Here is a 25,778-nt window from a genome sequence, read left to right as displayed (position 1 = left end):
CTTTTATGTTTTTTCTCTGGTGCATGACAAATCCATGCATCATTTTCAGTGGAATGTGTTGTCGCACAGCTCGCCCCAGGAGAGGGAGGAGGGGGACTGGATGCTCATCGCATACTGTGAGCTCAGCTCTGCCAGGAGCTTATGTTGGTGTAACCAGTGTTCTGGGTGGAATAGGCACATAGTGTTGGCCCAGATCCTGATGGAAGCATCAGTGAGAACACAGCGTGGCACTGATGTAGGTGCCTTGGCAGTCTGCAGCTTCCTCATAAGGGACAGCGGAGGTGCAGCACCAATCTCTGCTCTCTGTGATCAGGGACGGGACCCAGGGAATGGCTGGAGCTGCATCAGGGCAGGTATAGGTTGGATGTCAATGGACAGCACATGACAGCCAGGCTCTGGCGTGGCTGGGATTGCAATCCTTAGTCCAGACTTCTGGAATGAGCGAGGCAGGTCTTTCCTAGCCATTCTCATGTGGAGAACTGGGAGCAAAAACACTTTTCCTCACCCTTGAGTAGATGACAATTTTGTTTGTACGGTTGAATTTCTTCCTATTTCAGTTACTGGCATCATCCAGTTCTATCTGTATCTTGTCCCTGTCTGTTTATGTTGCCTCACTAATTCTGCTTTTTAGTGCTGCCCTTGATCTCCACTTTACCCAGTTACTTAGGAAGGACTGCTGGTTTCCAATTCAAGTAAGAGCTTCCTGGGGCTATTGTTCCCTAGGACGGACTCCAGACACTGCTGGTCACAAAGTATATTATTTTGTTCCTTAAAAGTATATCAGGTTACTGCCTTAAGATAGGAAATCATATCTCAAGGCTTAGAGTCTCTTAGCCCCCACTGTTTGTGTTCTGCTCAGCAGTCAGTCCAGGGAAGGTTCTGGCTGGCTCAGGTCCCAGAAGGACAAGGTCATGCTCTGTGTGGGAGAGGAGGCTCTCCCTTCACACTCTCATTGCCTGGAGCACAACCAAAGTCTGTCTTGTAGAACCAGCTGAATCCAGAGCCTCTGTGCACAAATTCATTAAGCTTAATGAAATGAGAGGCGAGACTGGGATGTGCTGGATATTACACGGGATGCTTCACTTTGGGTGTCCTCTCTGCATCTCTCAGCTGTGCAGCATGTGGCAGATCTGTTTTTCAGACCATTTCATGGCAAAAACTTGTCTCTGTCCACGTTTCTCTGCACACAGTGTGTGAAACAGGCTGCTGACCCTGCGGGCTACAGAGGGAGGCTTGAGTTAGGCTTGGGTTTCTTTTGGAAAGGGAAAGAGCTTTTCACTCTCTATAGTGGTACAGGCTTTAATGTTCTTCCAGTCGGGAATCCAGCCAGGACCACAACCTGCTCCAGAGCTCCTGCTACTTGGCTGCAGGGCCTCTCACACAGAGGGAGAGTGTGTGCAGGGGAGAGCCTGCATGTGGATCTGCACCTTGTGAGAAGGGTAATGGCAGTCAGTCTTCTCTGAGCCCTCAGGACAGCTCTTTTCTTTGGATGTTCAAGGATTCTCCTCTCAAATCCATTCTTGGCTGATAAAGAGGTTATTACAGCAGTTTTCTTGAGTACTGTGATTTGTTCTGCAGAATGTAAAAACGTGCCATTCCTACAGCACTTACTCCTTTAGAGACATATCCAACAACTGACTTCAGGTTGTGTTTCAAGCCCTGGCATGTTGTTACAGTCTGTCTATTCAGGGAGTTTCCAGTACTGTTGCAAATATAGGTTTCATACTGTAGTGCAGAGCAGGTTGGGGTTCTCCACACCTCAGTGCAAATGGGGTGAGTTCAGCTCATGTGGGTAAACAGGATTTATTGCGACCCAGGGAGTCACAGTGTCACTGGAAGCAGATTCATACCCCTCCCAAGCCCAGCTGGAAGCAGACCCATACTCTCCCAGCTCAGCACACAGCCAGATGAAAAGGACTTATATAAAGGAAGGAGAGGGACTTTTTATATGGGCAGGTAGTGACAGGACAAGAGGCAATGGTTTTAAACTGGCAGAGGGCAGGGTTGGATGGGAAGAAATTCTTCCCTGTGGAGGTGGGGAGGTCCTGGCATGGGGTGCCCAGAGAAGCTGTGGCTGCCCCTGGGTTGCTGGAAGCGTCCAAGGCCAGGTTGGACTCGGAGAAGCCTGGCCTGGTGGAAGGTGTCCCTGCCCATGCCAGTGGCTGGAATGCGATGAGCTTTGAGGTCGCCCCCAACCCAAGCCAGTCTGGGATTCTGAGATTTGCCATTCCTTATATTTGTAATTTATCTTCTCCACAGGTTCCTGGAAATGATGGAAGCCCGAAGCCAAGGACACACATCACCACTAGCAACGAATGGGCAGAGCCCCTCCTCCGGCTCCCAGTCACCCATTGTACCTCCCAGCTCTGCATCCACAGGCAGCTCCAGCCCCAGCACCCCCCAGCCACCGCTGCCACTTGCTGCAGGCGCCACCATCTCTCCCGACCCCGCCTCATCCTTCTCACCAGTGCCTGCCCCCGAGGCCCCGCAGCCCCCCGCACCCGCCACAGCTCCCGCGGCCCCCGCGGCCGCAGCGCCCCCGCCCAAGCGTGGCATCATCGCGCGGCTCTTCGGGACATCCCCCGCAGCCGAGCCCGCTCCTCCCCAGCCAGGTAGGTGCTGGTGCCCCGTCCTGGCAGGATGTGACCCATAGGCCTTCCAGTTTTCATTTCATTTTTTCCCTGCAACAGGCTGAGCAGACAGGTGTGTGAAGGCCACAGGTACCATGCCTGTGCAGCGGGTGTCCAGGGAGACTTGGGCTGTCATTCTCTTTTCTCCTGATCAGCACTTTGGTTTCTCTCTGTGCTGGATGGGGACTGTGCCCAGCCAGCTGGGTGGTAGCTGTAGCATGCTTAAGAGGAAGATCCTGAACACACAGGGGACACTAATAAAATGGGTAAAATGTCAAGTTCTTACCAGGAGCAAAAATACCTCTTGAATACCAAAAGAATGGCTAGAGAAGCTATTTGAGGTGCCATTCTTGCACATATGTGACAGTCTGGAGGGGCTCCTGTGCATAATGGAGGGAAGCGGAGCACTGGGTTTAAAGGTTATTCAGCCAGAAGTGGTCACAGAGGTCCAGGCTCCACAGCAGATCCCCCTCTGGGGAAATCTGCTCCTTCAGAGTAAGTCTGGGAGGAGGGACCTCTCTGCTGCTGCCTCAGCACTGGTGCCCGCTGGAGCAGTGCAGCCCTCGGTCCAGACCCTGCCGGACGGAGTGCCAGGCAGAAGCATCAAGGGTTTGTTGCATGTAATTTTACTGATCTGGACCGTAATTTGCCTGTCACATTCAATTTGTTTGCAGAGCCCACTGGAGCTGCAGAGCTGGCACTTCCTAAAAATCATGACATGGTTTGAGTCACCCTTTGGAAATGCCTTCCTTCTCACACTGGCTCACAGTGCTCCTGAGACACAGGTTGCAATTTCAGATGTTGAAATGGTCTGGTTTTAGATCTGCACACAATGTTCTGCATCCTGTGCCTCTTCCCAGAGATGACACAATGCACCCATTTTGGTTTGTTTATGACTCTTCCTACCCAGAGAAAACAAAACAAAATCCAAAGAGGGGAGGAGATGTTATAAATTCCTTGTCGATAAAAAATAACCTTTATCATTTTGATCTGTAGAAAAAAAGACAGGTGGTCTACTACCGGTGTTACAGTGATTGGGTTTGGGGTGTTTCTTCACTTTTTCTTTAACTCCTTCTTAGCTTGACAGCTGTTTTGGGCTTGTGACTTTCAGCCCTGATATCTCGGAATGCTTAGGGGCAGTTGCAAAAGGCAGCCAGGAAGAGCTGATTTGTCGGTGTTGCAAGGTTTCAGTGGTGTGCCAAGGGCCTGCACCTCCACTGGAATGTACCCAGGCACCAATTCACTGGAAAGCAGCTAAAAAATCATTGTTACAAAGTAATACTTGGTTTTTTTGGGAGATACTATTTAGGATTTCTCTTGAAGTCTTTGAGTAGTAATTCTTTTGTCTGTGATTTAGCTTACACCATTGCTACTCTGGGGCATTAGTGGTACTGTTGATATGCAGAAGTGATATGAAAGTTGTGCTAAGGAAAGCAAAATCTAGAAAAAAAAGGCACAAGTCTTGTTTTACCCAAAAGAAAAGTCTCGATGTGAGGTGCAGCATGAGCAGAGGAAAAACATTTGAGTATTGTAAATTCTGGAAAGGTTAATCACTTCAGGCTTCTTGGTTATGCTAATTTCATGAGTTTTCATCCTGATAACCTTGAAGATGGGTAAAGGTGTTTCTACAAATAAACTGTATTAAAGTCACTCTCTATTTGAGGTAGCTCTTGAGCTTTTGTTTACACAAAACATCTAAAAGCACAATGTGAACAATTCTGCCTTGGACAGTTACAGCTGGAAAAAGCAAGAGGCTAGGAGAGGGTGAACTGAACAGTCTGGAAAAAATAAGAGAATTGTGAAGGGACATCCCCCAGGAGCAGTGCACATAGCACAGGTGTAATAAAACCTGTGGTACAGTCACAGCATTCCCTGGAGAGCAGAGCCAGCCCTTGCCAGGGAGGTTTTCAGTCCATCTAAAAGCGTGGGTCAGCCTGGTGCATTCTAAACCACAGCAGCCACGATCTGTGAATGCCTTCATGTCAGACTCTGGGCTGTTTTATATCCTGTTCATAACCTTCCTCTTCCCTCGCTGTGGAGCCAGGGTCCTGCCTCGTGGCTGCTGCCACCCTGGGCAGCACAGATCTGGAAAAAGCCAATTTCTGTCTTGCTTGTGGTGACACCAGTGTTTTACAACTCCTGTCGCTAATGCAGATCCTGCTGCTGCCACTCCTCCCCCCAACCCTGCAGCCCCTGCCAAGGTACAGAGCGTGGAGGACTTTGTTCCTGAGGACAGCCTGGACCACAGCTTTCTGGAAGACCCAGCGCCACAGAAAGACAAAGGGAAACCACAGGCCAAACACCGTGTGGATAGTGAAAGGTAAGGAAAGGAGGGTGGCAGCAGAGAGGGCAGGTCCTCAGCAGGGGCACACCTGGATGTGCAGCCTGGCTGACATGGTGCAACCGTTCAGTGATCCCAGAGCAGTTAGCTGCCCCAGAGGCTTTCTGGCTGTGCTATGGTCAGTCGTAGCATTCACTGTTTCCCGTTTAGTGACACACACTGCTCCCTTGGAAGGAAGAACGTCATGAAAAGCAGATTATCACCTTCCTGGTGTTGCTGATTTGCTTTGTGCTCACATTAAACCACTGGGCCCTTTGGGTCAGGAAGGGATTTTCCTTCTGGCCGAACACACTGAATAATTTGAGATATTTTCCTTCTAGAACATAGTGCACTTTGCAGAGATACTGTGTTTTGCTTAATGAATATTTTCCTCCTGCAGAGGCACAAAGTGTGACCAAAGTCCTCTGTGACTTGGTAATGTCATTACTGAGGCACTATAAAGGGGTTTGGGGTTTGGTGGATGACGCTTGGGAGCACTCTATAGCTCTGTGGGATTCTGGAAAGAAGGATGGAGAAAGTCATGTTCCTTTGGGAGTGTCACTGCATGGTTGCCTGCAGAATCAAAAAAATTCTTAGGGGGTGCCTTTCTTTTTCTCTGTGTCTAGTGTTTCTTCCCAGAATTTTCTCACTAAATGGAGAGACACAGATTTGATGGAAGATGGGGGGACAGGTTGGGTATTCACATCCAGAGAGTAGTGATCTATGGCTCAATGTCCAGTTGAAGATGGGTGGTGTCCCTCAGGATCTGTGCTGAGACATGGACTTCATCCATGAAACAGGGGGATTGAGGACACCCTCATCAGGTTTATCAGTAACACCAGGCTGTGTAGTGTGAGTGATACTCCTGAATAATGGGATGTCGTCCAGAACCTGGAAAACATGAGAAGTGGCCCATGAGAGCCTCATGAGGTTCACCAAGGCCAGGCTCCAGTTGCTGTACCTGGGTTGAGGCAACCTCTGGGATCAGTCCAGGCTGGAGGGTGAAGGGAATGAGTGCAGCCCTAGGGAGAAGGACTTGGGGGTGCTGGTGGGTGAGAGCTGGACCTGCCCCAGCCCTGAAACCCCCCATGCCCTGGGCTGATCCCCAGCATGAGCAGCAGGGGAGAGGGAGTTCTGCCCTGCTCAGGTGAGACCCCACCTGCAGAGCTGCTTCTAGCCCTGAGGGCTAGCATGAGGAGGATGTAGAGCTGCTGTAGAGAGTCCGGAGGAGGCCGTGGAGATGCTCCAAGGCCTGGAGCCCCTCTGCTCTGGAGCCAGGCTGGGGGAGCTGGGGGTGTTCATGTGGAGCAGACAAGGCTCTAGGGAGATGTTATTGCGGCCTCTCAGTATTTAAGGGAAGATGAGGACAGGTATAAGCAGGGCCTATTGCAATAGGACAAGAAATTGTGGTTTTAAACTAAAAGAGGGGAGATTCAGACTAGGTATAAGGAAGAAGGATTTTACAGCAAGAGTGGTGAGGCCCTGGCACACGTTGCCCAGAGAAGTGGTGGATGCCTCATCCCTGGAAACATTCCCAGTCCAGCTGGATGGGGCTCTGAGCAACCTGATCCAGTTGAAAATGTCCCTGCTCAGTGCAGGGGGTTGGAACAAGCTGAGCTTTAACAACCCGAAACCTTCCAACCCAAACCAGTCTGTGATTCTATAATTATTTCCTCAAAATGGCAGAGCTGTGCTTATATCATAAGCTAATTTTCACTTTTTCCCCCCTTTTTTTTTCTTTTCCTGGCTTTGATGTTTTTTAACCAAAAAAGGGGATTGTGTATACTGAGCTGCTCAGACAAGAGGATGTGCAGCGAGCCGTGTGAAAGCAGACTGTCTCTTAAGAGGTGGCCTAAGCGTACTCTCAGGCTCTGTATCCCTTTGCTCAGAATATTCCTTGCCTGCTGCCTCTTGTCATCAACCCTGGATTAACCAGGGGACTAATTAAGCATGGACACTGCTCATCTGTGAATGTGGTGGATTCTGTCTCTTTTGACATCCTTGTCATGACGCATTGTTCTCTACTTCATCCACAGCAACTTCAGATCAGTGCTGTTTGTGAGGCTCAATGCCTGTGTAATGCAGGTCAGCCTGAGTCATCATCCCTTGTGATGGCAGAACACGTGGATGTTCTATCAAAACTAAAAAAAAAAAGGCAAGAAAAAAGTGGTGGTTGCTGGCAGCATGCTGGCCTACAAAGCGTCTTGCTCACTGCTGTGGCAGAGCTGAGATCTTTTTCTGGGTTTAACAAGGAATTGTCAGAAGAACCAAGCCTCACCTTCTGAGGGACTGGGTCCTGAGATGCCCTCAGAGCTCTGGAGCTGCAGTTCTACTGTGGGTGGGAGGCTGATCCTTCACAAAGGTTTCTCTGCTCCAGAGTGTCAGTCAGTGGAAGCAAATAAGTGTTAAACTCTATAAAAAATCAACTGTGTCGGATAGGGGTGCAAGAACCCTGCTCCTTTGTTTAGAGTTCCTCCTTTGCTCACAGTGATACCCAGTGCAGTCACAACAGCTCTGTTTCCCTGGGAGAAGACCTTGCAGCACATCCCTGCAAATTCACATGCTCGTTACTCCTCTGCAACCTGGTATCCATGGCTTGCTCTGGTTTCTTCTATATCATGCAGTTTTCTCTGTGGTCTGGCAATTTTCCATTCTGTTTCTTGCCAAAAAGGGCCTACTAGAATAAGCCAGGTGTCCAGAAATTCAGAGATGCAGATGTGATTCTGACCATCACCTTCAAGAAGTGTTTTCTTTCAGGATGTCAGTTACAGCCCCACAGTAGCTAGGAGCAACATTCCAGTTCTGTAAGCACTGTCCTCCATAATCAGCTTCTGCTGCAGTGAGGAGGTGGTTGTAATTCCCATAAAATCTGCTGCAGAAATTTATCTCTGACCTAAAGAACACAGATCTGTGAAATCACTCAAACCTTGGGGAGATTTTATTTGTTTTAGAAAATAGAATTGTGGAAGCTGCTTTTCCCCTGTATCTGAGTGAAGAACAAGGCCTGAGAATGTCCCAGCAAGATGCATTCAGGTCTCATGCTCATTTTGAAGCAGATACCTGAGTGTTGATCTTGCAGAGCTCACTAGCATGCCTGGGTGTGCTGTAGCCAAGGGTAAGCTCCGAGACTGAAGTGTCATTGAAGATGTGGCAGAAGAATGGGCCAGGTTTTGAGAATTTGTGAAGTTATTTCTCCTACCAAAGAGGAATTGCTTTGGTGACTAAGCAGGAGTCCTGCAGGGAGCTCCAAGAACACCTCGGTGTACTGAGGTACATTCACAGGGTTGGAGGGCAGCTTGGGGGCCGTCCAGCTCAACCTCCCCCTCATCCTGGGCCACTCAGAACTGGTTTCCCAGAACCGTTTCCAGATGGGTTTTGAATATCTCCAGAGAATCCACAACCTCTCTGGCAACCCATGCCAGTGCTCAGGCATGCGCTCAGTGGAAAAAGTGTTTGCTTGTTTGTGGGGAACCTCCTGAGTTACAGTTTGTGTCCCTTGCCTTTTGTCCTGGCACTGGGCAGCACCAAAAAGAGCCTGTTTCCGTTTTCTTTGTACCTCCTTCAGCTGTTTAAGTACCTTTATAAGGTCCCCTCCAGCCTTCTCCAGGCTGAGCAGTCCTGGCTTTCATGTGGGAGAGCCTTTCCTCATGTGAGCAATGCTCCAGTCAGTTCATCATCCTCATGGCCCTTCACTGGATTCACTCTGTCTTTGCTGTGCACTGGACTCCAGCTGTGGCCTCACCAGTGCAGAGCAGAGGGGCAGCATCTCCTCCCTGGCCTGTTGGCAGTGCTTTGCCTCATGAAGACCAGGACAGCATTGGCCTTCTTGGCAGCAGGGGCCCCTTGTTCAGCTTGGCATGCCCCAGGCTGCAGTGGCGTCCTGGGTTTTGTTCAGTGGCATGTTGTGGTTCTCTGACATGTAGTAGAGAACTCCCAGAATCAGTTTCTTTACCACTTAATTAGGAAGGTGTTTCAGTCTCCCAATTTGCTGTTTCAGAACTTCATTTGCTGCTCTTTAACCTGGTGTCCTGAGCCAGCATGGATGTGAGTGCACCAGAGGACCTAATCTGGCTCCAAAGCATCTCGCCTTTGGCTCCTGCTGGGTCAGGCAGCCTGGGTCCCTGGCGGGGCTGAAGGTGTCTGAAAGCCAGTTTATGCTTTACCTGACAGTGTTCCTGATCTTTCTTTTCTGCATCCTTAGGCATTTATCTTAAACGTGGATTAGATGTCTGTGTCTTTACATCTGAAGGGCTTTGAAGTGGTTCTTTGCTTTTGTGGATCTGTTCTGGATTCCGTGATGCCCAGCTGTGCTAGCCCAGGGGAGGGAAGGTTCACAGTGGAAGACCAGCACATCTTAGAACAGCCACACAGGCTCATCCTGTAGCATGAGATTCCATCAGCTTACCTGCTTTATTAGAGCTTGGGTTTTTTCTCTTTCTTTAGCCCCACAAAAGGAGCCCTTGAGCTCCCAGGGCTGTGGGAACACGGCCCAGCCAGGTTTGAGGCTGTGAGCACAGGTTGCATCAGGGTTTGTTTCCTCCCCAGCAGCCAATCTGTGATGCATTGGAGGCTCATAGAGGACACCCCAGCAGGCTCCGTGGTCACTAGCTCAGAGCAGACCTCAGTGAGCAGCATCATTTTTGGGGGGGTACCTGCACCTGCAGACACGCTAGCTCAGTGTTCATGCCAGCTTGGCAGTGCTTCAAGGGCTGAAGGGAGTGGTGCAATGTGCTTGGGTTTGCATGCTTTGCCTTCCTTCCAGCTGGAAGCTCAGGACCACAAGCTGATGCTAGTTTTGCCTTGTCAGAGCCTGTTTATACTGAAGCAGTGATTTTCCTGATGTATATTCACTCCACTGCTCTGCTCTTACGCTGTCGCTCAGCGATCTGTGTTGGCTGGAGATGGAGGCAGGGTTCTCACTGTGGAAGGACGTGACCCACTTTGGTGAGGGGATGTACACATCAGGGTGTACACCCATTCGGACTGGGACAGCTGGAAATGCTGCAGGTCTGTGTGGAGTGTGGAAGGGCAGTGGCAGCAATCTCTTAAAACCCCTGTGCCTAATAGTGCAGTGGTGTGTTGAAGAAAGGCAGTGTGTCTAGTTCAGAATAATATCATGCCATTTCTAGGATGCAATTCCATTTTCTTTTCAGTGCATTTCAAGAGAAAACCCTGCCAGTGCTTTGAAAACCTCAGGAATCACTCACTTGTCATTCCTCCAGCTTTGGGGGCTGCTTGGGCACCAGTTTTCCTCTCCTTTGTGTGGCTGGGCTGAGTGCCTCTATCCTGGCATGGTGTGAGAGCAGCAGTGTTAGTGATGAAGGGGCTCTTCAGCAGCCTGGCCCTGCACAGTAGGGCACTGAGAGCAGGTCCTTAGAGCAGAGGGATCCACGCCAAGTGCATGGGCCTGGTCCTGGTCTTAGCACTCCAGCCCAGACAAGCACTGGTTGTGATCACTGGTGTCCCATTGTCACAAACAACTCCATTGTCTGTTGGCAGATGTATTAACTCTTTAAAACTATCTTGTCAAGCAGTACCCAGCCACATAGAGGAGCCAGAGTGCACAGTTGCCATCATCCCAACTGTGTTTAGGGTATTTCTCATCTCACCAGCACAGCATACTCCACTGTCTTCCAGTGCTTGTCCTGTGCTGGGAACACCACTTACTTCCAGTTAAAGGATTTTAGGGTTTTGTTTATGTCTGTACAATCTAATCTCAAGGTATAATATGGTTTTTATCTCTATATAAAAAGAAGGTTGTGCTTGTACCATCCAGGTGGCATTATTAAAAGGGCAGAGACTTACATGTGGGGTTATCAGGAAGGAGCTGGTTATCTCTTGTGGATGAAACAAATAGAACAAGGAAAGGTGATTGCAGAAGCTCATCAGCTGAGCCTGGGGAAAATACCTATATTCCTGACATGAGCACATTTTTCAGAAAGTGTTAAAATTGAGTCCTAGGGACATTCAGACAAGAATCCTCGATTTCAGCTGCAAAGCTCTCTCAAGCTGCTGCCTTTGACACAGAACTGTGCTACATCATGGGAGGCTGACAGACTCCCAGCTCTGACGGTGTGTCCTTAGGTTAATTTAATTTGGGCAATGTTAAAGCTTGGCTATGGTGTCTGTGTATCTGCCTGCTTCAGGGAGCACTGCAGAAATAGAAATTGTTCCAGGAAGCTAATAGCTGCCAGTGAACTCCCATAGCAGTGACAGTGTATGATCAGGTTTAATTACAGGAGGTGGGGATGAAGACAGGCAGTTCCCATAGTTTGACTGACTGATCCCTGCATGGTGGATGGAGCTCTGTGTTCTGATGAAGCTGTGGCAACAAGCTTCTCTGTACCTCTGAGGCTCATCTTCTCCAGGCACTCATTTCGAGCTTGAGGGGCAGCAGCTGCTCTGTGACACATCCTGCTGTGGCCCTTTTGGTGCGGTGGTCCTGCCACTGCTGCAGCCTGCAGGGAGCAGGTCCAGCCTGAGCTGGGCAGTGGCAAGGGAAGGCTGGAAGCACACAAAATCACCAGCTGGTTTGTGTTGGAAGGGACCTTAAAGACCATCCCATTCCAGCCCCTGCCATGGGCAGGGACACCTTCCACTATCCCAGGTTACTCCAAGCAAGCTCCGTCCAGCCTGGCCTTGGACACTTCCAGGGATCCAAGGGCGACCACAGCTTCTCTGGGCACCCTGTGCCAGGGCCTCCCCACCCTCACAGGGAATAATTCCTTCCCAATATCCTAACCCTGCCCTCCTTCAGCTTAAAGCCATTCTCCTCATCCTGTCCCTCCTTACCATTGAACAAATTCCCTTTCCAGCTGCATTGGAGCCCCTTTAGGCCCTGGAAGGGGCTCTCACACCTCCCCAGAGCCTTCTCTTCTCCAGGCCGACTATTCCCATTTTCAGCCTATCTCCAGAGCAGAGATGCTCCAGCCCCTTTAATCATCAGCTGCCCCTGGCTGGGGATGTGTCCCTGGAAGTTGGCTGTACAAGCCAGGCCAGTCCCAGTCTTTGTGCAGGGGGAGGCAGGTCTGTCCAGCACCTCCTGGGATGCTGTGTCTGATCACTCTCTGTGTTGCAGTGATGGAGAGGCGCCTGGAGGGAACCCCATGGTGGCAGGTTTCCAAGACGACCTGGATCTGGATGACAAAATCCCCAGCGGACCAGTGCTGGCAGCAGAACGGGTGCCGAGCAAGAACATCACCCTCTCCAGTGAGGAGGAGGAAGAGGAAGAGGTGAAGGACTCTAAGGTCGTCCTCATATCTGATGGAGACAAAAACACAGAGCAGGAAAAAAAAAGGTACAGAGCTTAGACTGAAGTGTGGGGTTGTGCAGGCAAGCCTGGATCTCTCCTCCACGTTGCCACTGACTGTGTGTGGTCTCTGGGAAGTCTTGTTGTCTCTGTCTGCCTGTTCTTCAGCTGTGGGCTGGAACTGTAGTTACTGTAGGTGTAACTGCTGTGTGTGGTGTGTCCTACCCTGTGCCTTGGAGCACTGCACTCCTGTGCCACTGGGGCAGTTCTGCATGCTTTTCCTCAAATTTGAGCAAGAGCCTGGAACTAAGCACCAGAGCGGCTGTTTGTGGTGTTGTGGGGAGGAGAGAGGAGTGAAGTCTTGGGACTTGGGAGAAGGGAGTGGAGTCACTCACCATACCCTGTGCTGGGGAACAATGATGTTCTCCACATACCACATCCTGTGGGGGGAGGGTTAGGATTAGGGCACAAGGGTTACCCTCAGCCTGAGTGGTGCATGTGATGTGACCCCACAGCCCTATAGGATGCACTGCCTTTCCCAGTGGGACGCATGATGCAGCCCTCAGGCAGGCTCAGCTGTTAACTGTGCCTTGCTCCACAGAATAGGGTGGACAGGCTCTGACAACTTGTTTCTTCTCAGGTCTTCCAGAAATTCTATGAAACCCCAGAGTGAGGCAATTTTGACCAAAGCAACTGACCCGAAGCCTCCTGACAGTTTACCTCCCCGTTCTGGGTCTGAACGAAACAACAGCAGCAAGGGCAACACAAGCCTGGCAGCTCCTGCTGCTGCCCCCACAGCAGCAGCCCAGGCCTCAAAGGCCACTGCCCAAAGCAAAGGACTTGCTTCCAAGCAGAAAGTTGTCAAAGAGGAGAAGCCTGAGGAGTCTGACAGTGACCAAGAGGGACCAATAGCTACTCAGATGCTCTCATTCGTTATGGATGACCCAGACTTTGAAAGTGAAGATTCTGACAGCCAGAAGAAAAAGATGGTAAATAACAAGCCCATGTTGCTGTGAGCTGTGCCAAGCTGAGGTGGAAGGGTTGAGGCATTGCCCTGAGCACAGCCTTCATCTGATCTGCCCTCCCTCAGCAGCAGTTGCAGCAAGGCAGGTGCTAAGCAACCTGCAGAGTTTGATGTGAGCACAAACCCAGTAATGCTCTGAGTATGGAAGCCACCTGGCAGCAAGAACCCCATAGAATCACAGATCCATAGAATATCCTGAGTTGGAAGGGACCCAGAAGAATCATTAAGTTCAGCTCCTGTCCCTGCCCAGACCCCCCAGCAACCCCACCCTGGGCATCCCTGGCAGCGCTGTCCAAAGGCTCCTGGAGCTCTGGCAGCCTCGGGGCCGTGCCCATTCCCTGGGGAGCCTGGGCAGTGCCAGCACCCTCTGGGGGAAGAACCTTTTCCTAATATCCAGCGTAGACCTTCCCTGACATGAGGTTTGTGTTTACCACCACAAACAAGGTTTGTGCTTGGGTGTTTTACTGTTTGCTCTTAGCCAGTCCAGCAGTGTGGGAGGTACGAAATGCAAAGCTGCTGGGTTTTCACGTGAAGTTTAACATGCAGAAAGGTGTCTCTGCCAGAAAGAGTGAGCTCTTTGCACTCAATCCAGCAATAAAAAGGCCATCACAAAATCTGCTTGGCAAAGCTTAAAGGGAAGAATGAAGGTCTGCTTGGGAAGGACTTTCCAGGACAGCAGAGGTAGCTGTAAGGTCTGTGACATTTAACACGTGCCAGCAGGTGTAAAACAAATACACCAGGAGTCCCCTCACACCTACCCTGTATTACAGGTGGAGAAGACACTTGTCCTGCACCTCTTCTCTGAACTGGTCAGAACTTGCTGCATGGCTTGAGATATCTCTGAACTTGGTGACCTCTACTCACAGCCTGCAGAGCAATCTCTGGAAACTGCTAGCAGTGGTTTGGGATGGGCAGTGGCTGTTCAGGGTTGTCCTGATGTCTGGGTTTGCTGGTGTTCAGAAGGTTTCCCTCTGTTGGCATCATTCTGGAATCCTGTTGAAAGGGCTGTTGTCCCAGTTTCTTTGACCTTACTCACGTGTCATGCTGTTTATTAAGTAATTTTTTACTCATTTTGCTTCTTAACTTCCTGCTTTTCTTGACAATTTCATATGAAACCAAAATAATTTGGAGCAAGTTTCCATCTCTTGCATGCTGCAGGGAGAAGGGATTGATGGGAGAGCAGCAGTGTCAAGGAATGCCTGACCCAGGGAATGCTCCATAGCATGTGAATGCTTTCCTACTGCAGGGTGTACTGGTCAGGCAAACCAGTACAAGCAGGGTGGGGGCACTGCCTGACCAGCAGCACAGCGGAGCTGTTTTCCACCCGTGTACAAAAATACAAGGAAAGGTTGGATGACAGATTCTGAAGAGGATGAGTTGGCAGGTATCAGAAGATCATTAAAATGATTTTCCATTTCCATCATGCAGAGACTGGGGAGTTTGGGGTAATTTCCAGGCTCTGCAGCATCCTGGGCTTTAGCCCATGCTGAAGGGGCAGATTTGCCCTGGGAGCACATTCCCTTTTGGCTTGATGAAGGGAATTATTCTGCAGACACACTCTGCTTCCTCAGCCCTGCTGCCTCTGGTACCTGAGACCCACAGAGCTGCACTGCAGAAAGCATTTGTCGCTCAGGGCTGGAGGGGAGTTTTCAGTCTATTATAACAGAGGTGCCTCCCCAGGGCAGGAGGAAGCTGATGCTGGTGAGCTAACAGAGTTGAAGGTCTTATTTAATCCCTTTCTATTGGGAATTTGATTTCAGCAGCCCCAGTGCAAAGTTCTCAGAACAGCCTTGCCAGTGCCAATGCAACTAAGGCATTTTACCAAGGCAAAAATTAGAGCTCATGAGATAGAGGACATTGATTTCCAGGCAATAACAGCTCAGTTCAATGGCATTTCCTTCCCTCCTCCCCACCTGCTGACATCTGACATTTTTGTATGCAGAATGGTTAGAGATTTTGGTTGAAGCATTTGTCGGTGTTGTCTGCCTTTGCTTCTCTCTAGAATGAATTCCCAGTGCGGGAAGATCTCTCTGAAATATCTGATGATGATACCTCACTGGCAAAGCCACCCCAGCCTGTGAAATCAACAGTCCCCTCCTTTAAACTGAAGAATGACTCAGATCTCTTTGGCTTGGGTTTGGAAGAAGCTGGTCCCAAGGAGAGCAGCGAGGAAGGTAAAGCTCACACCTTATTTCCACTCTTGCTGCTTTTGTTTGTCAGGCATCTGGTTTTTCCAAAGTCTTTCCAGGGTGTCAGCAAACGCATTTGCACTAAATAAAATACCCTCTAACTTCATGCAGTGCCCTGTGTGAGGCTGTAATCTGGTTTAACACAGCATAAATAGCTTTTAAGTTTTTCCCCATGAGGATGAGAACTTGGCTTGTCCCTGGCACCAGTCATGGGTTATTTTTGTCCCAGCTGCAAGCAGAAGCACATCTTTCACAAGCTGCTGCTGTGTAAGTCTTCCTGCTTAGCCCTGTGTGCTTGGGAAGTGGTGTTCAGCATTGCACTGCAGTGTCCACCCCCTCGAGAATATGGATCAACTTGAACAAAATACTCTGACATACCTTGCCAATTTCATCTTCTGTTTTTGGGAAAGATGGGGTGGGGCCCTAATCACAACCTAAGCATTCCTCAGGCTTTATTTTTTGCACACCGCCCCCCCTCCCCCCCCATTCCCTGGGGAAACAAATCCTACTCATGCAAATAATTCCTGCTGTCTAGGCACTACTGCAAAGCGACTTCCTGTAGACCTGCCCCAATGTCAGCATGAAAGATGGGAAGTTAAAGATTTAAGGAAGGAAAAAAGCTGTGAGCAGCACCAGAGAGTGCTCCTTGAATAGCTGTTCCAAAATTGTGAGGAAGGTGTCACAGGCTGCCATGGTTCCATCAGCTTGTCACTCTGAGCTGCTGAACAGCAGAGCTTGAAATAGCTGTAAGTGCATCTGCAGAGGCCCAGGTCAATAATTTAACTTCAGTTTAGATTCTTAAATAATTAAATGTGGGTTCCTCCTGTCTCCTCTTTTGGTGATAAATATAAAACCATCTCTCGGTCGTCAGTGATTGGAGCTTGACTGGCAATTGGGCTTCTCCATGGCTGCATTTACACGTCAGCTGAGGAAAAATGCATGTGTAGGTAAGAGTGACAGTCAAACAGCACATGTGAAACGTGGTGCTGCTGTGAAGCCTGTTGTGAAGCAGCCAAGCAGGTACTCCTCCGTTCAGTGAGGTTTTGTGCAAAGGCAGTGGACACACAGCAACAAGGTCACCAGCCATAGTCATATCTGACAGATGTGACAGGGATGGACTCTGGGACTTGTTTGGTAGTGTGAAAGTATTCACCCATGTAGAGCAGGGGTGCAGCAGGGATGCTTTGGGGACGTAATTTCCACACACAGTGTGAGCAGCAGTGAATGCTGGCCTGCCAGGGTGTCCCATCTGCTGATACCGTATCCTCAGTCGTCCTCGGAGAAGATGCCTGGGAGGATTTCCATCAGAGGGGAACTGTTCCCAAGAGCTCTTCTTCATTTCTGGAAATAACAATCCAGTCCCAAGTTTGGCCTTTGGGCCAGTTTGTAGAGCTAGTCTCTAGATGTGTTTCTAGTGTTGATCACACAGATCATATAATGCTCACAATTAAACGAGACAGATGTGGTTGAGTCAGGGTGTGAGTGCTGGAGCCTGTGTTGATTCCCAAAAGGGCACAGTTTGGCCTGGGGTGCTGGCCTTTCCTTTGCCCATGGATGCCCACGATGGAGCATTTTGTTCTCAGAAATGGGGCCAGGGCAGAACTACAGCTCTTACCATTTAAATTAAACACATTTCTGGGGTTTAGTTTTGGGTTTTTTGTTTGTTTGTTTTAACAGATAAACAAGCTTCTAAGGAGAAAAAGAAGAAGAAAAAGAAAAGCAAAGAGGTACTATTAATAAAACAGATCTGCCGTGTTACCCACCTGCCAAGAACAGACATGGCCTTCCGTGGTTTCCTCCTTGGGAAAGGGACTTGGTGGACTCCCTTCCATGCTCACATCCTGCACCTCTGATCTGTGCCTCCTAGGCTCTGCAGACCACTGAACTTCAAAGCGAGCTTGTAGAGCAGTTGAATTTTGAAAAGGGAATGTGTGAGTTTGTAAAATACAGGATGAGGAAGAGCAGTGCCTCTGTGCTGGACTGTGTGTTCATAACACCATGATTTTCAAGCAGAGGGGTGCCCACAACATACATCTAGTGGATACTGAAGGAAGCCTGCAGGAGGCTTTGTCTGTGCCATTTAAGCCTGTCCAGTACCGTGGTATTGTTGGGCACAAACTGTCAGAAAGACCAGTGCCCTGTATAACCCAAATGGTCTGTCTCCTTTTTTGTCCAGACTTACAGAAGGGTCTTCAGTGCTTCAACCTGAATAAGGTCCCTAATTCCATTGAAGACATCCCTGCCCATGGCACAGCGGTTGGACTAGGTGCTTTCCAACCCAACCATTCTTCAGAGTCAGGTGTCAGGGCAGTACATCTTGGGTCACTGGCACTCTCAGAGCATTTGCTAATAAAAATGTTCTCGTTTTGCAGGAAGAGGACAAGTCAGTGAAAAAGAAGAGCAAACACAAGAAGAGCAAAGAGAAGGAGGAGAGCAAAGAGGAGAAAAAGAAAAAGAAAAAGAAGAGCAAGGAGAAAAGCAGCGAGATAGATGAACTTGAGGCTTTTCTTGGCGGAGGAGGAGCTGGCATGAGCAAACCACGGGGCGGGGGGGACTACGAGGAGCTATAGTTTGGCTGCAAGTGGACTCTGCACCATGGCTGTCTCCATCTTCTCTGATGAGTCACCCCAGGACAGGCACAGATATGTAAAGCTTTGGCCCTTCACTGTATGGTCTCTCAAACCAGAATGAGCAAAACAAAAGCTTTACATCTGTGTGTGCTGCTCTGGTGCATCGTTACACAAAGAAAAGCAAGCTGAGATGTACGTGAGCCAGGGGAAGGTTCAGGGCATGGCTCCCAGGCCTGCTGCCAGGCTGTCAGTTTTTCTCCTTGCAGAGATGCCCCATCAGGTCACTGGCAGGCTGTGGGGCAAGGGGACCTGCCTCCTGCTCCGCCCCTGCTGCATTCCGCTCCTGCACACCTGAAATTCCTGTCTTGTTAAGAGGAGTGCAACAGAACATGCTGCATGAACACATCATGCTTGACTGTCTCAAGTCTTTAACTTCTTTCCTTCCTATTTTTTTAAGGAGAAAGATTATATTGGCCATTGCTTCACCCAGCAGTTGATGAGCTTTAAGTCAAGCAGATCATGCTATGGTACAGCTCTCTAAAGCAGCAGGCGCAGGGGCAGTGTGAGAGAGAGTGTGATTGTTGAAGTCCTTTGAACAGGGCCTTTCTGCACAGCAGCTTAATTAGCCCTCACTGGTGCTGCTGGTGGAATTCATGAAGCCCATTGATTTCCGTGGCCCCAGTGTCTCAGACACTACATGTAAGCTGCTATGCAGTTTGGGAAAACAATGAAAAGTGCAAAGCTAACCTGAAAGAGAGAAAAATCAGTGCTTTTCTGCATTTCCCACCCTTGAATTTGCATATTCCAGAATCCCCTGCTGCTGGGACCTCTCAGGGACATGACTCCATGCGGAAATGAAGATATCCAGAGCTTCAGAATTGGCTACAGGGCAGTGTTGGCATGGCAAGGCATTTGCTTCTCAGGCATTTTCCAGTCAGGATGTAAACCCTGGCTGCTGCTCTGTGTCGAGAGGGACCAACACTGCAGTTCAGCAGCGTCCGTCCTGCTCCGGCTTCTGTCCATCCTGCAGCCAGCCAGTGTGCTGCCTTTCCTGCCCCAAGCAGAGAGCCTCCTCTGTCCCATGAGTTTGGGAAGTCTTTTAGTTTTTGCTTTGAACTTAAACCTACGGATTAGTACCTGCTCAGCAGCTGTTGGATGGGCACTACGGCCGCCCCTTGGCACTCACCTGTGTCTCAGTCAGCAGTCCCTGTGTTTGATGGAGCTGGTCAGTTCTCTGTACCCCTCCTGGTTTGGGTCTGGGGTCTCTTGCTCAGCTCAGAAGGTGAAGCTTCCTCCAGGTTCTGTGCATTACATTCCCCTCTTCCTTGTAAGTTGATTTGAGGTTTGGTTTTGTTCTCCCTCACCCCTTTCTGTTGTAAAATGTCAGCCATGAAATCCAAACTGGAGTTTCCTTCTGCATCCCTATAAAGCAATGTTCTTTTGATCCATTAACCACTCGAGAGCTGTCTTGACCAGCAGGCATTTCCTGCTCCATTTTTCTTTTTCTTGTGCCCAAAATGCACTTGTAACCATTTCCCTATAAAACAAACTGGTTTCTTGCTGCATGAGCAGTGTGTTGTTCAGGTCTGTCTGCCATTAGCATTGGCCTCTGAGCATTCCACGTGGCACTGTAGGGAAATTGCACGGGACAGTTCAAACTTTGCACAGCTGGGGAGGAAAAGGAAGATTGAGACGGGACCGGTTTGCGGCCCTTCTGGGCAAAGGCAGGTGGAAGTTCAAGCCTCAGCTGCCGCAGTCCCAAAAGTGCTTCTGTTCCATCAGGATTTTGGGTCGTGTTCCATTTTTGCTTTGGAAAACCCTGGTACAGTCCATTCTGACTATAAAGCTCTGTTGTACACTTGTCTCTGCACATCTTTTTCTACCCCAGAGCCCCTGTGCCTGGGCTTGGGAGCTGTGTGTCCCTCCTTGTGCTGCTGTGCTCCCACACCTCATGGGACAGGGTGATGAATTAAATCCATTCCAAAAAAAAAGGAGCTGAACATAAAAAAATCACGAGCTCTTTCTCCAGAACTGACATCTGCCCTGAACGAGCTGTTGCTTCCCACAGCGTAGAGGGGGCAGGGGTTCTGCTCAGGGGTGGGATCGGGGGCTCTGCTGCTCACACAGGTGCTGACCTCGCTGTGCCCGGCTCCTGTGCCAGGTTTGCTGCCATAGGAGCCTCCACATTCCCTTCAGCTTGTCAGCACAAGGAGCTGAGGCAAAAACAAGCAAAGATGGATCATTCTGCTCCAAAATACTGTAAAAGAGAAAAGCAGATGCACAAACTGCCTCTACTTACACTCAAGCCACAGGAGGGTGTGTGGCATGGTTTGGCTTCTGCAGCAAGGCCAGAGAAATCCCAACCTGTGGGAAAAGTGGGAGTGTGGAAGGGAAAAGCAGCAAAAAGGCTCTTTTTATAATGCACACAATCCCAGAGTGATTTAGGTTGGAAGAGACCCTAAAGCTCATCTCATTCCAGCCTCTTGCCATGGGCAGAGACACCTTTCACTAGACCTGGTTGCTCCAAGCCCTGTCCGACCTGGTCTTTTTAGGCTTGGGCTTCTCCCTTTTCCAGGGAATGCTGAACTGGTTTGAGCTACAGTGTGAGCTGTGACCCAGAGCCAGCAAGCATGAGGGAGGGGAGAAGGAAATAGGCCTTTTTTGAGCCAGGCTTTCCCATGCCATCCTTTCAAAGAAGCTAAATATAAAAAGTATGTACGTGCCTGTCATTATGGGGAAGCTTCAGCAGGATCACAATGATATAAATAGTTACTGCAAGCATCTCTGCAGGTACCAGGGTATTTGCTTTTGGTTTTATCACTCATCCAAAAAAAAAAAAAAAAATTAAAAAAAATCAAGAGCTTGAGGCTGAGGAGCTGCAGTTTCTTGGAGCTAGTGCTGGCCAGAGCTGCAGGGGCTGGGTTTTGAGCAGTAGGAGGGAAAAGTGCAGATTTATCACTACATTTTGGCTGGGGTTGTTTACCCAGCACAGCATGGGGAGCCTCATCCATCAGGGACAGGGTAGTGCCTGCTCCCCTGCCCACCTGGGATCTCCGGGGCCACCAAAGTGCCCTGGCTTCCACTGTGCTAGCTTGGAGCCAGAGCACTCGGGATAAGCCAGGAGAGAACTCCAAGGGCCCTGCTCTCACCCAGTGTCCTCCTGGCCAGGATGGCCCAGATGCTGTCCCATTCTCTACAGGTGGTTATTTGGGAAGTATTCCTTGCTGTACCCATCCCTGGAATGGGATGACCAGCATGGCAGTTCACAGCTGTTGTCACACGGGTACCTGCAGTTTGTGCCAGTACCACTCCAGCTGTTTCCCTGCCCATAGCAAGTGGTTGAAACCAGCTGATATTTAAGGACTCTTCCAACCCACATCACTCCATGAGTTTGTGATCCCTGTGGAAAGCTGTCCACACCTTCTGCCATGGTGCTCAGGAGCTGTCTGATCACTGCCATCCAGATTTATTCCTGGACAATTTATGCTGATTTGTTACTTTGCCAGGGCTCTTGCTTAAGTGCTGCTCCCTCTTCACAGCCCTTTACCACTGGGGCTCTGTCCCTGCTCCACCACTGTCCTGCTGGCCAGGACTGGTTCTTAATGATTCCCATATAATCCCTCTCCTACTGACCCTGGGATGGGCTGGCCTTTTCCACAGCTGTAGCCTGTGTCACCAGGGCACCCAACCTTCTTCATTCCCCATGATCAATGCCAAGGGCCACATGCAAGGAGTGCCCTGATGGTGTTCTTTGGGGGATGCAGCTTTGCCCTATTTCTGTTGCTCCCATAAAGTCACAAGTCTTTCCCTGGCTTGCCAAGGCCCAGGGTGGGAATTTGCTTCCTTCCTTGCAGCAGTGAACATGAAAAGGTCATTGGAACTTGGATTTTAGCAGGCCACAAAATGAATATGTAAAGCTGTGAGTCCTCTTGGAGGCTTAGGTGGGGGGCGGTGGGGCAACCTGCCTGCCCCCAGCCCTGGACCAGGAGCACAGTGGGTTTTCTGCCTGCAGTGTCTCTGCATCCAGGGGTCCAGGTGCTTGGAGAGCCCATGGTGCTTCTCTGTCCTTGGGGATGCCCCAGAGCAGCCAGATGAGTGATGGTGGGGAAATCCTGCAGTAGGATGGGTTTAGGGACCAGGGCTGTAGCCTAGCAACAGCCTCAATCATGGCATAATAAAATTAATCTAGCGCTGGCTCAGTCTGCTGCATAAAGATATCAGGGCAAGTAGTTGAGCCTTTTTAACTGGTGGGTTTGCCTCCAAAACCAACCTGCAGCATCTGAGGCATGTCTGAAATGTTCCTGGCCCAAAGGTGCTCCGCAGTGAGTATCCAGGCTTCCTCTCCCAACCCCGTGGCAGGGCGGTTGCTGAGCAGAGGGGATTATCCTCTGGTACCTGCAGTGGGCAGCCGTGGGCCATCCCGGGGGCGCAGGCAGACCCCGGTGGGGGGAGGTGCGGCGAGCTCAGCTAAACTGGGGAAACAGGGCTCCATTCCAGGGTAAAGCAGGACAGCCTGCACGTGTGCTCTGCCTAGAGCTGCGTGGGGATACTGCCATGGGGCAGCCAGTCTGGGAACCCCTTAAACTCCTCGTTACCCCCTGGTTGTTGGCAGGCTCTGCCTTAGGGCAGGAGCAAGGAGGGGAGGCAGTGGTGCAGCTCTCCATCGCCACAGAGGGGAGATGGGAGGGATGGGGGTGCTGTGCCTCCTGGTGGCAGGGGACACCTGCGGGATGTCAGTCCTGCCTCTCCATGCTCCAGGATGGCACGGAGAGCACTCCCAGTGCCTGAGGCTTGGCCTGTGCAGCAGCCACGGCTGCAGCCCAAGCTGGTGTCTGCAGCCCGGCTGCGGGAGGGAGTCGGGCAGCTGGGGGAAGAGCAGGCTTTTCCCTGGAGCTGGCAGGAGAAACACCCCACCCTGTGGCTTTGGTAGGCAGTGGCTCCGGGCAGGTGTCAGGTGATGGGTTCCCACCTGCTGGGGCACCAGTGTCTGGTCTCCCCTGCAGCTGTGGGAGGTCCCCAGTGACCAGGCTGCTGTGTGCATCACTGAGGGGAGCTGGAGGGAGGCTCAGCACCCTGCCCAGTGCACTGGTGTCAGGGCAACACCAAGATCCCAGCCACTGTGGGGCACAAGGGTATCTGAAACAGGGTTTGCTGTGGCCCTGCTGTGGGTCACCAGATGGATGCCCTGAGCCTGACCTCTAAACTGCTCTCCTGTGAGCCTTTGGGGACTAACTGGTCCTTCCCAATGAACCCCAACAGGAATGTGGGGTTACAGCTGTCTGTGCGGGCAGGGACTTCTCAGTAGCTGCTCAAAAGGCTTCACCTCACCCTTGAGTGCCACTAAAGCCCAGGAGCTGCAGGGCAGGGTCCAGCTTCCTCCCCAGGGCCTGGTTTCTCCCTTCGTTCAGAGCTGGAGGCAGGGAGGGGATGAGAGGAAGAGAGGAGAGAAGCTGAAGAGAGACCCCCAGCCAAGCATCATGCTGATGCCAGCCAGCCTGGGAAAAGGAGAGCATCACCCGCAGACAGGAGCTGCAGGGTGCCAGCAGCACCTGATCCCATTCCAGCTCTGCCTCTCCCAGCTGTGGGATCCCCACGTTACCTTGGAAACAGAGGATTTCGCAGCAGCTTGCAGTGGTGCTGCCTGCGGTGGGGGTAGAGGCCCATGCCCACAGGGCTGCCCTGCCCTCTCTGCACCCCCAGCCCTGCCTGTGCTGCTCCCTTCTCAGCCCTTCCCCAGGAGCAGCAGTGGGATGGCTGCCAGACCCCTTCTGCTCCCGCAAAGCTGGTCCTGCAGTGGGTGCTCTGTGCCCACCCTGTGCCCCCTGTGGCACAGGGAGCATGGGGAACGGAGAGCCCGAGAGAAAGGGGAGGTATCAAATGATCAAATATTCATCTCCACTGTGAACTGAGCAGCAGGATGGAGTGGAGCAGCCCCAACACTTTCCAGAGTCACCACATCACATATGAGCCCCCAGCATGGCAAGGTACTGGGTGGCAGTCACCCCCATTCCCACAGGGGTGTCACAGCCTCCCGTCCGCGTTTTGGGGTGCCCCGCACCGTTCCCCCAGTGCTGGAGCCCTCACCACTGCTTGGGTGGCTGTAGCACCCATGTGGAGACCCAGCACCCACCTACTGCCCACAAGCCTGGCCAGCCCCAGCTGCAGCCTCTTCCCATGGAGCCGCGTCCTGCCGGGAGCAGGGCACGGACCCAGCGTCCCCTCCCGGCGCTGCGAGTGGCACCCTGAGCCGTCCGGGCCGCACTCGGGAAGCCGAGCGAGAGCCAGGAGCTGCCTCACCGGAGGCTCACGCTCGACTGAGGCGCGCCCAGCCCGTTCCTGGAGCAGTCATCACCCCGCGGGTGCAATCGCCCTGACACCGGCTCCGTCTCTCAGGTGGCCCCGGGGACAGGCTGGTGGTGCCAGCGCCGCGCCGTCGCTTCCCATCGCGTGCCCCGTGCTGAGCTGCGCGGCCTCTCCCTCACTCTGCCGGGCCATCGGGGCCACCCGGCCCTTCCCCAGCACAGCCATCTCGGGAACCGCCGCGTCGGGGACAGCGGGTCCCAAACTGCCGGTGGGGTCTGACAGTCCCACCCTCCCCCACGAGCAGCCCCGGTACCCGCGGGCAGCAGCAGCCCGCCCTGTCCCTTGGGCTGGCAAGGGCCCCCCTGGGGGGACAGCTTGTTCCCCGGCTCTCCAGGCTGGGCATTTTGGGGACACGTTGGCTGTTTGGCATCTGCCAGCCGGTCACGTCCCGCTGGGCAGGTGGCGGAGCGCGGCGGGCCGGGCGGGCTGGATGCGCCGTCGGGGAGGATGTGCCTCTCGCCGTTCCTCAGTAACGCGCTCGGCACGGGGCAGAGCTGGAAACTGGGGGTTTGTGTTTAACGTCCTTCCAAGTATTTTTCCCCAACTGGTTTCGGAGTTTCACTGAGGAATCTCCTCCTTTTGCTTTCTCAGAGTGGCCCATGTTGGCCTCCCCCTGGCATCACCACACCAGTGCCCCTGTCCCACTGCCAAAACTGGGGCTGCCAGAGGGGTCGCGGGATCTTACAAAATTTAGACAAACGGTATATTCAAATGAGATTTATTTTATAAAGCAGGTAAACCACTTAAAGCTCCACCAACACTTGAATACAGATTTGTGATGTCAAATGGAATTGGTACTACCTGTCTGACCTGAGAATTCCCGAGATTTTGGGACAGCCAGAATCTGCAACCACTCCCCCAATAAGGCGAGGGCTCTCAGCCTCAAGGATTTCCTTGGGGCAGTGTCCCAAACAATGGGCAGAATTTCTGATGGCAGTCTTGCTGCTCCAGGGGGGATGGGCTCCATTGACCTCCACTGTGGTCAGGTCATGGAATCACAAGCTGGTTTCGGAAAGGATGTTAAAGCTCATTTAATTCCATACCTTGCCATGAGCAGGGGCACCTCCCACTACCCCAGGGTGCTCCAAGCCCTGTCCAACCAGCCTTGGGCACTGCCAGGGATCCAGGGGCAGCCACAGCTTCTCTGTGCCAGGGCCTGCCCATCCTCCCAGGGAACAATTCCTAATTCCCAATATCCCATCCATCCCTGCTCTCTGGCAGTGGAAGCCATTCCCTGTGTCCTGTCCCTCCATCCTTGTCCCCAGTCCCTCTCCAGCACGCCTGGAGTCCCTTTAGGCCCTGCAAGGGGCTCTGAGCTCTCCCCACAGCCTTCTCCAGGCTGAACAATCCCAGCTCTTCCAGTCTGGCTCCAGAGCAGAAGGGCTCCAGCCCTCTGTTCTGTCAGCCCCTCCTGGCTGGGGTCTGACCCTCTG

General features: G+C 51.5%; 1 protein-coding gene across 5 annotated transcripts in view; it reads left to right on the top strand.

The window, feature by feature from the left end:
* RABL6 (RAB, member RAS oncogene family like 6) overlaps positions 1-19,838 on the top strand; it is a 53,816-nt gene extending 33,978 nt beyond the window's left edge. Inside the window, exons 9-16 of one of the 5 annotated variants that reach the window (XM_041406508.1) lie at positions 2,260-2,612; positions 4,785-4,950; positions 12,029-12,247; positions 12,840-13,188; positions 15,226-15,397; positions 17,090-17,139; positions 17,280-17,343; positions 17,785-17,828. In XM_041406508.1, coding sequence (XP_041262442.1) covers positions 2,260-2,612; positions 4,785-4,950; positions 12,029-12,247; positions 12,840-13,188; positions 15,226-15,397; positions 17,090-17,139; positions 17,280-17,343; positions 17,785-17,786 — 1,375 coding nt within the window. In that variant the 3' untranslated portion in view covers positions 17,787-17,828. Of the gene's footprint in view, positions 1-2,259; positions 2,613-4,784; positions 4,951-12,028; positions 12,248-12,839; positions 13,189-13,993; positions 14,608-15,225; positions 15,398-17,089; positions 17,140-17,279; positions 17,344-17,784 lie in introns of those variants that run through there. The other 4 variants (XM_041406506.1, XM_041406509.1, XM_041406507.1 and 1 more) reach the window with 4 other exon arrangements.
* Positions 19,839-25,778: the final 5,940 nt, after the last annotated feature.

Source organism: Onychostruthus taczanowskii, unplaced genomic scaffold (genome assembly GCF_017590055.1).
Source record: "Onychostruthus taczanowskii isolate IOZ18803 unplaced genomic scaffold, ASM1759005v1 scaffold25, whole genome shotgun sequence".
Taxonomy (NCBI): domain Eukaryota; kingdom Metazoa; phylum Chordata; class Aves; order Passeriformes; family Passeridae; genus Onychostruthus; species Onychostruthus taczanowskii.
This window is presented reverse-complemented; position numbering and strand designations above follow the sequence as displayed.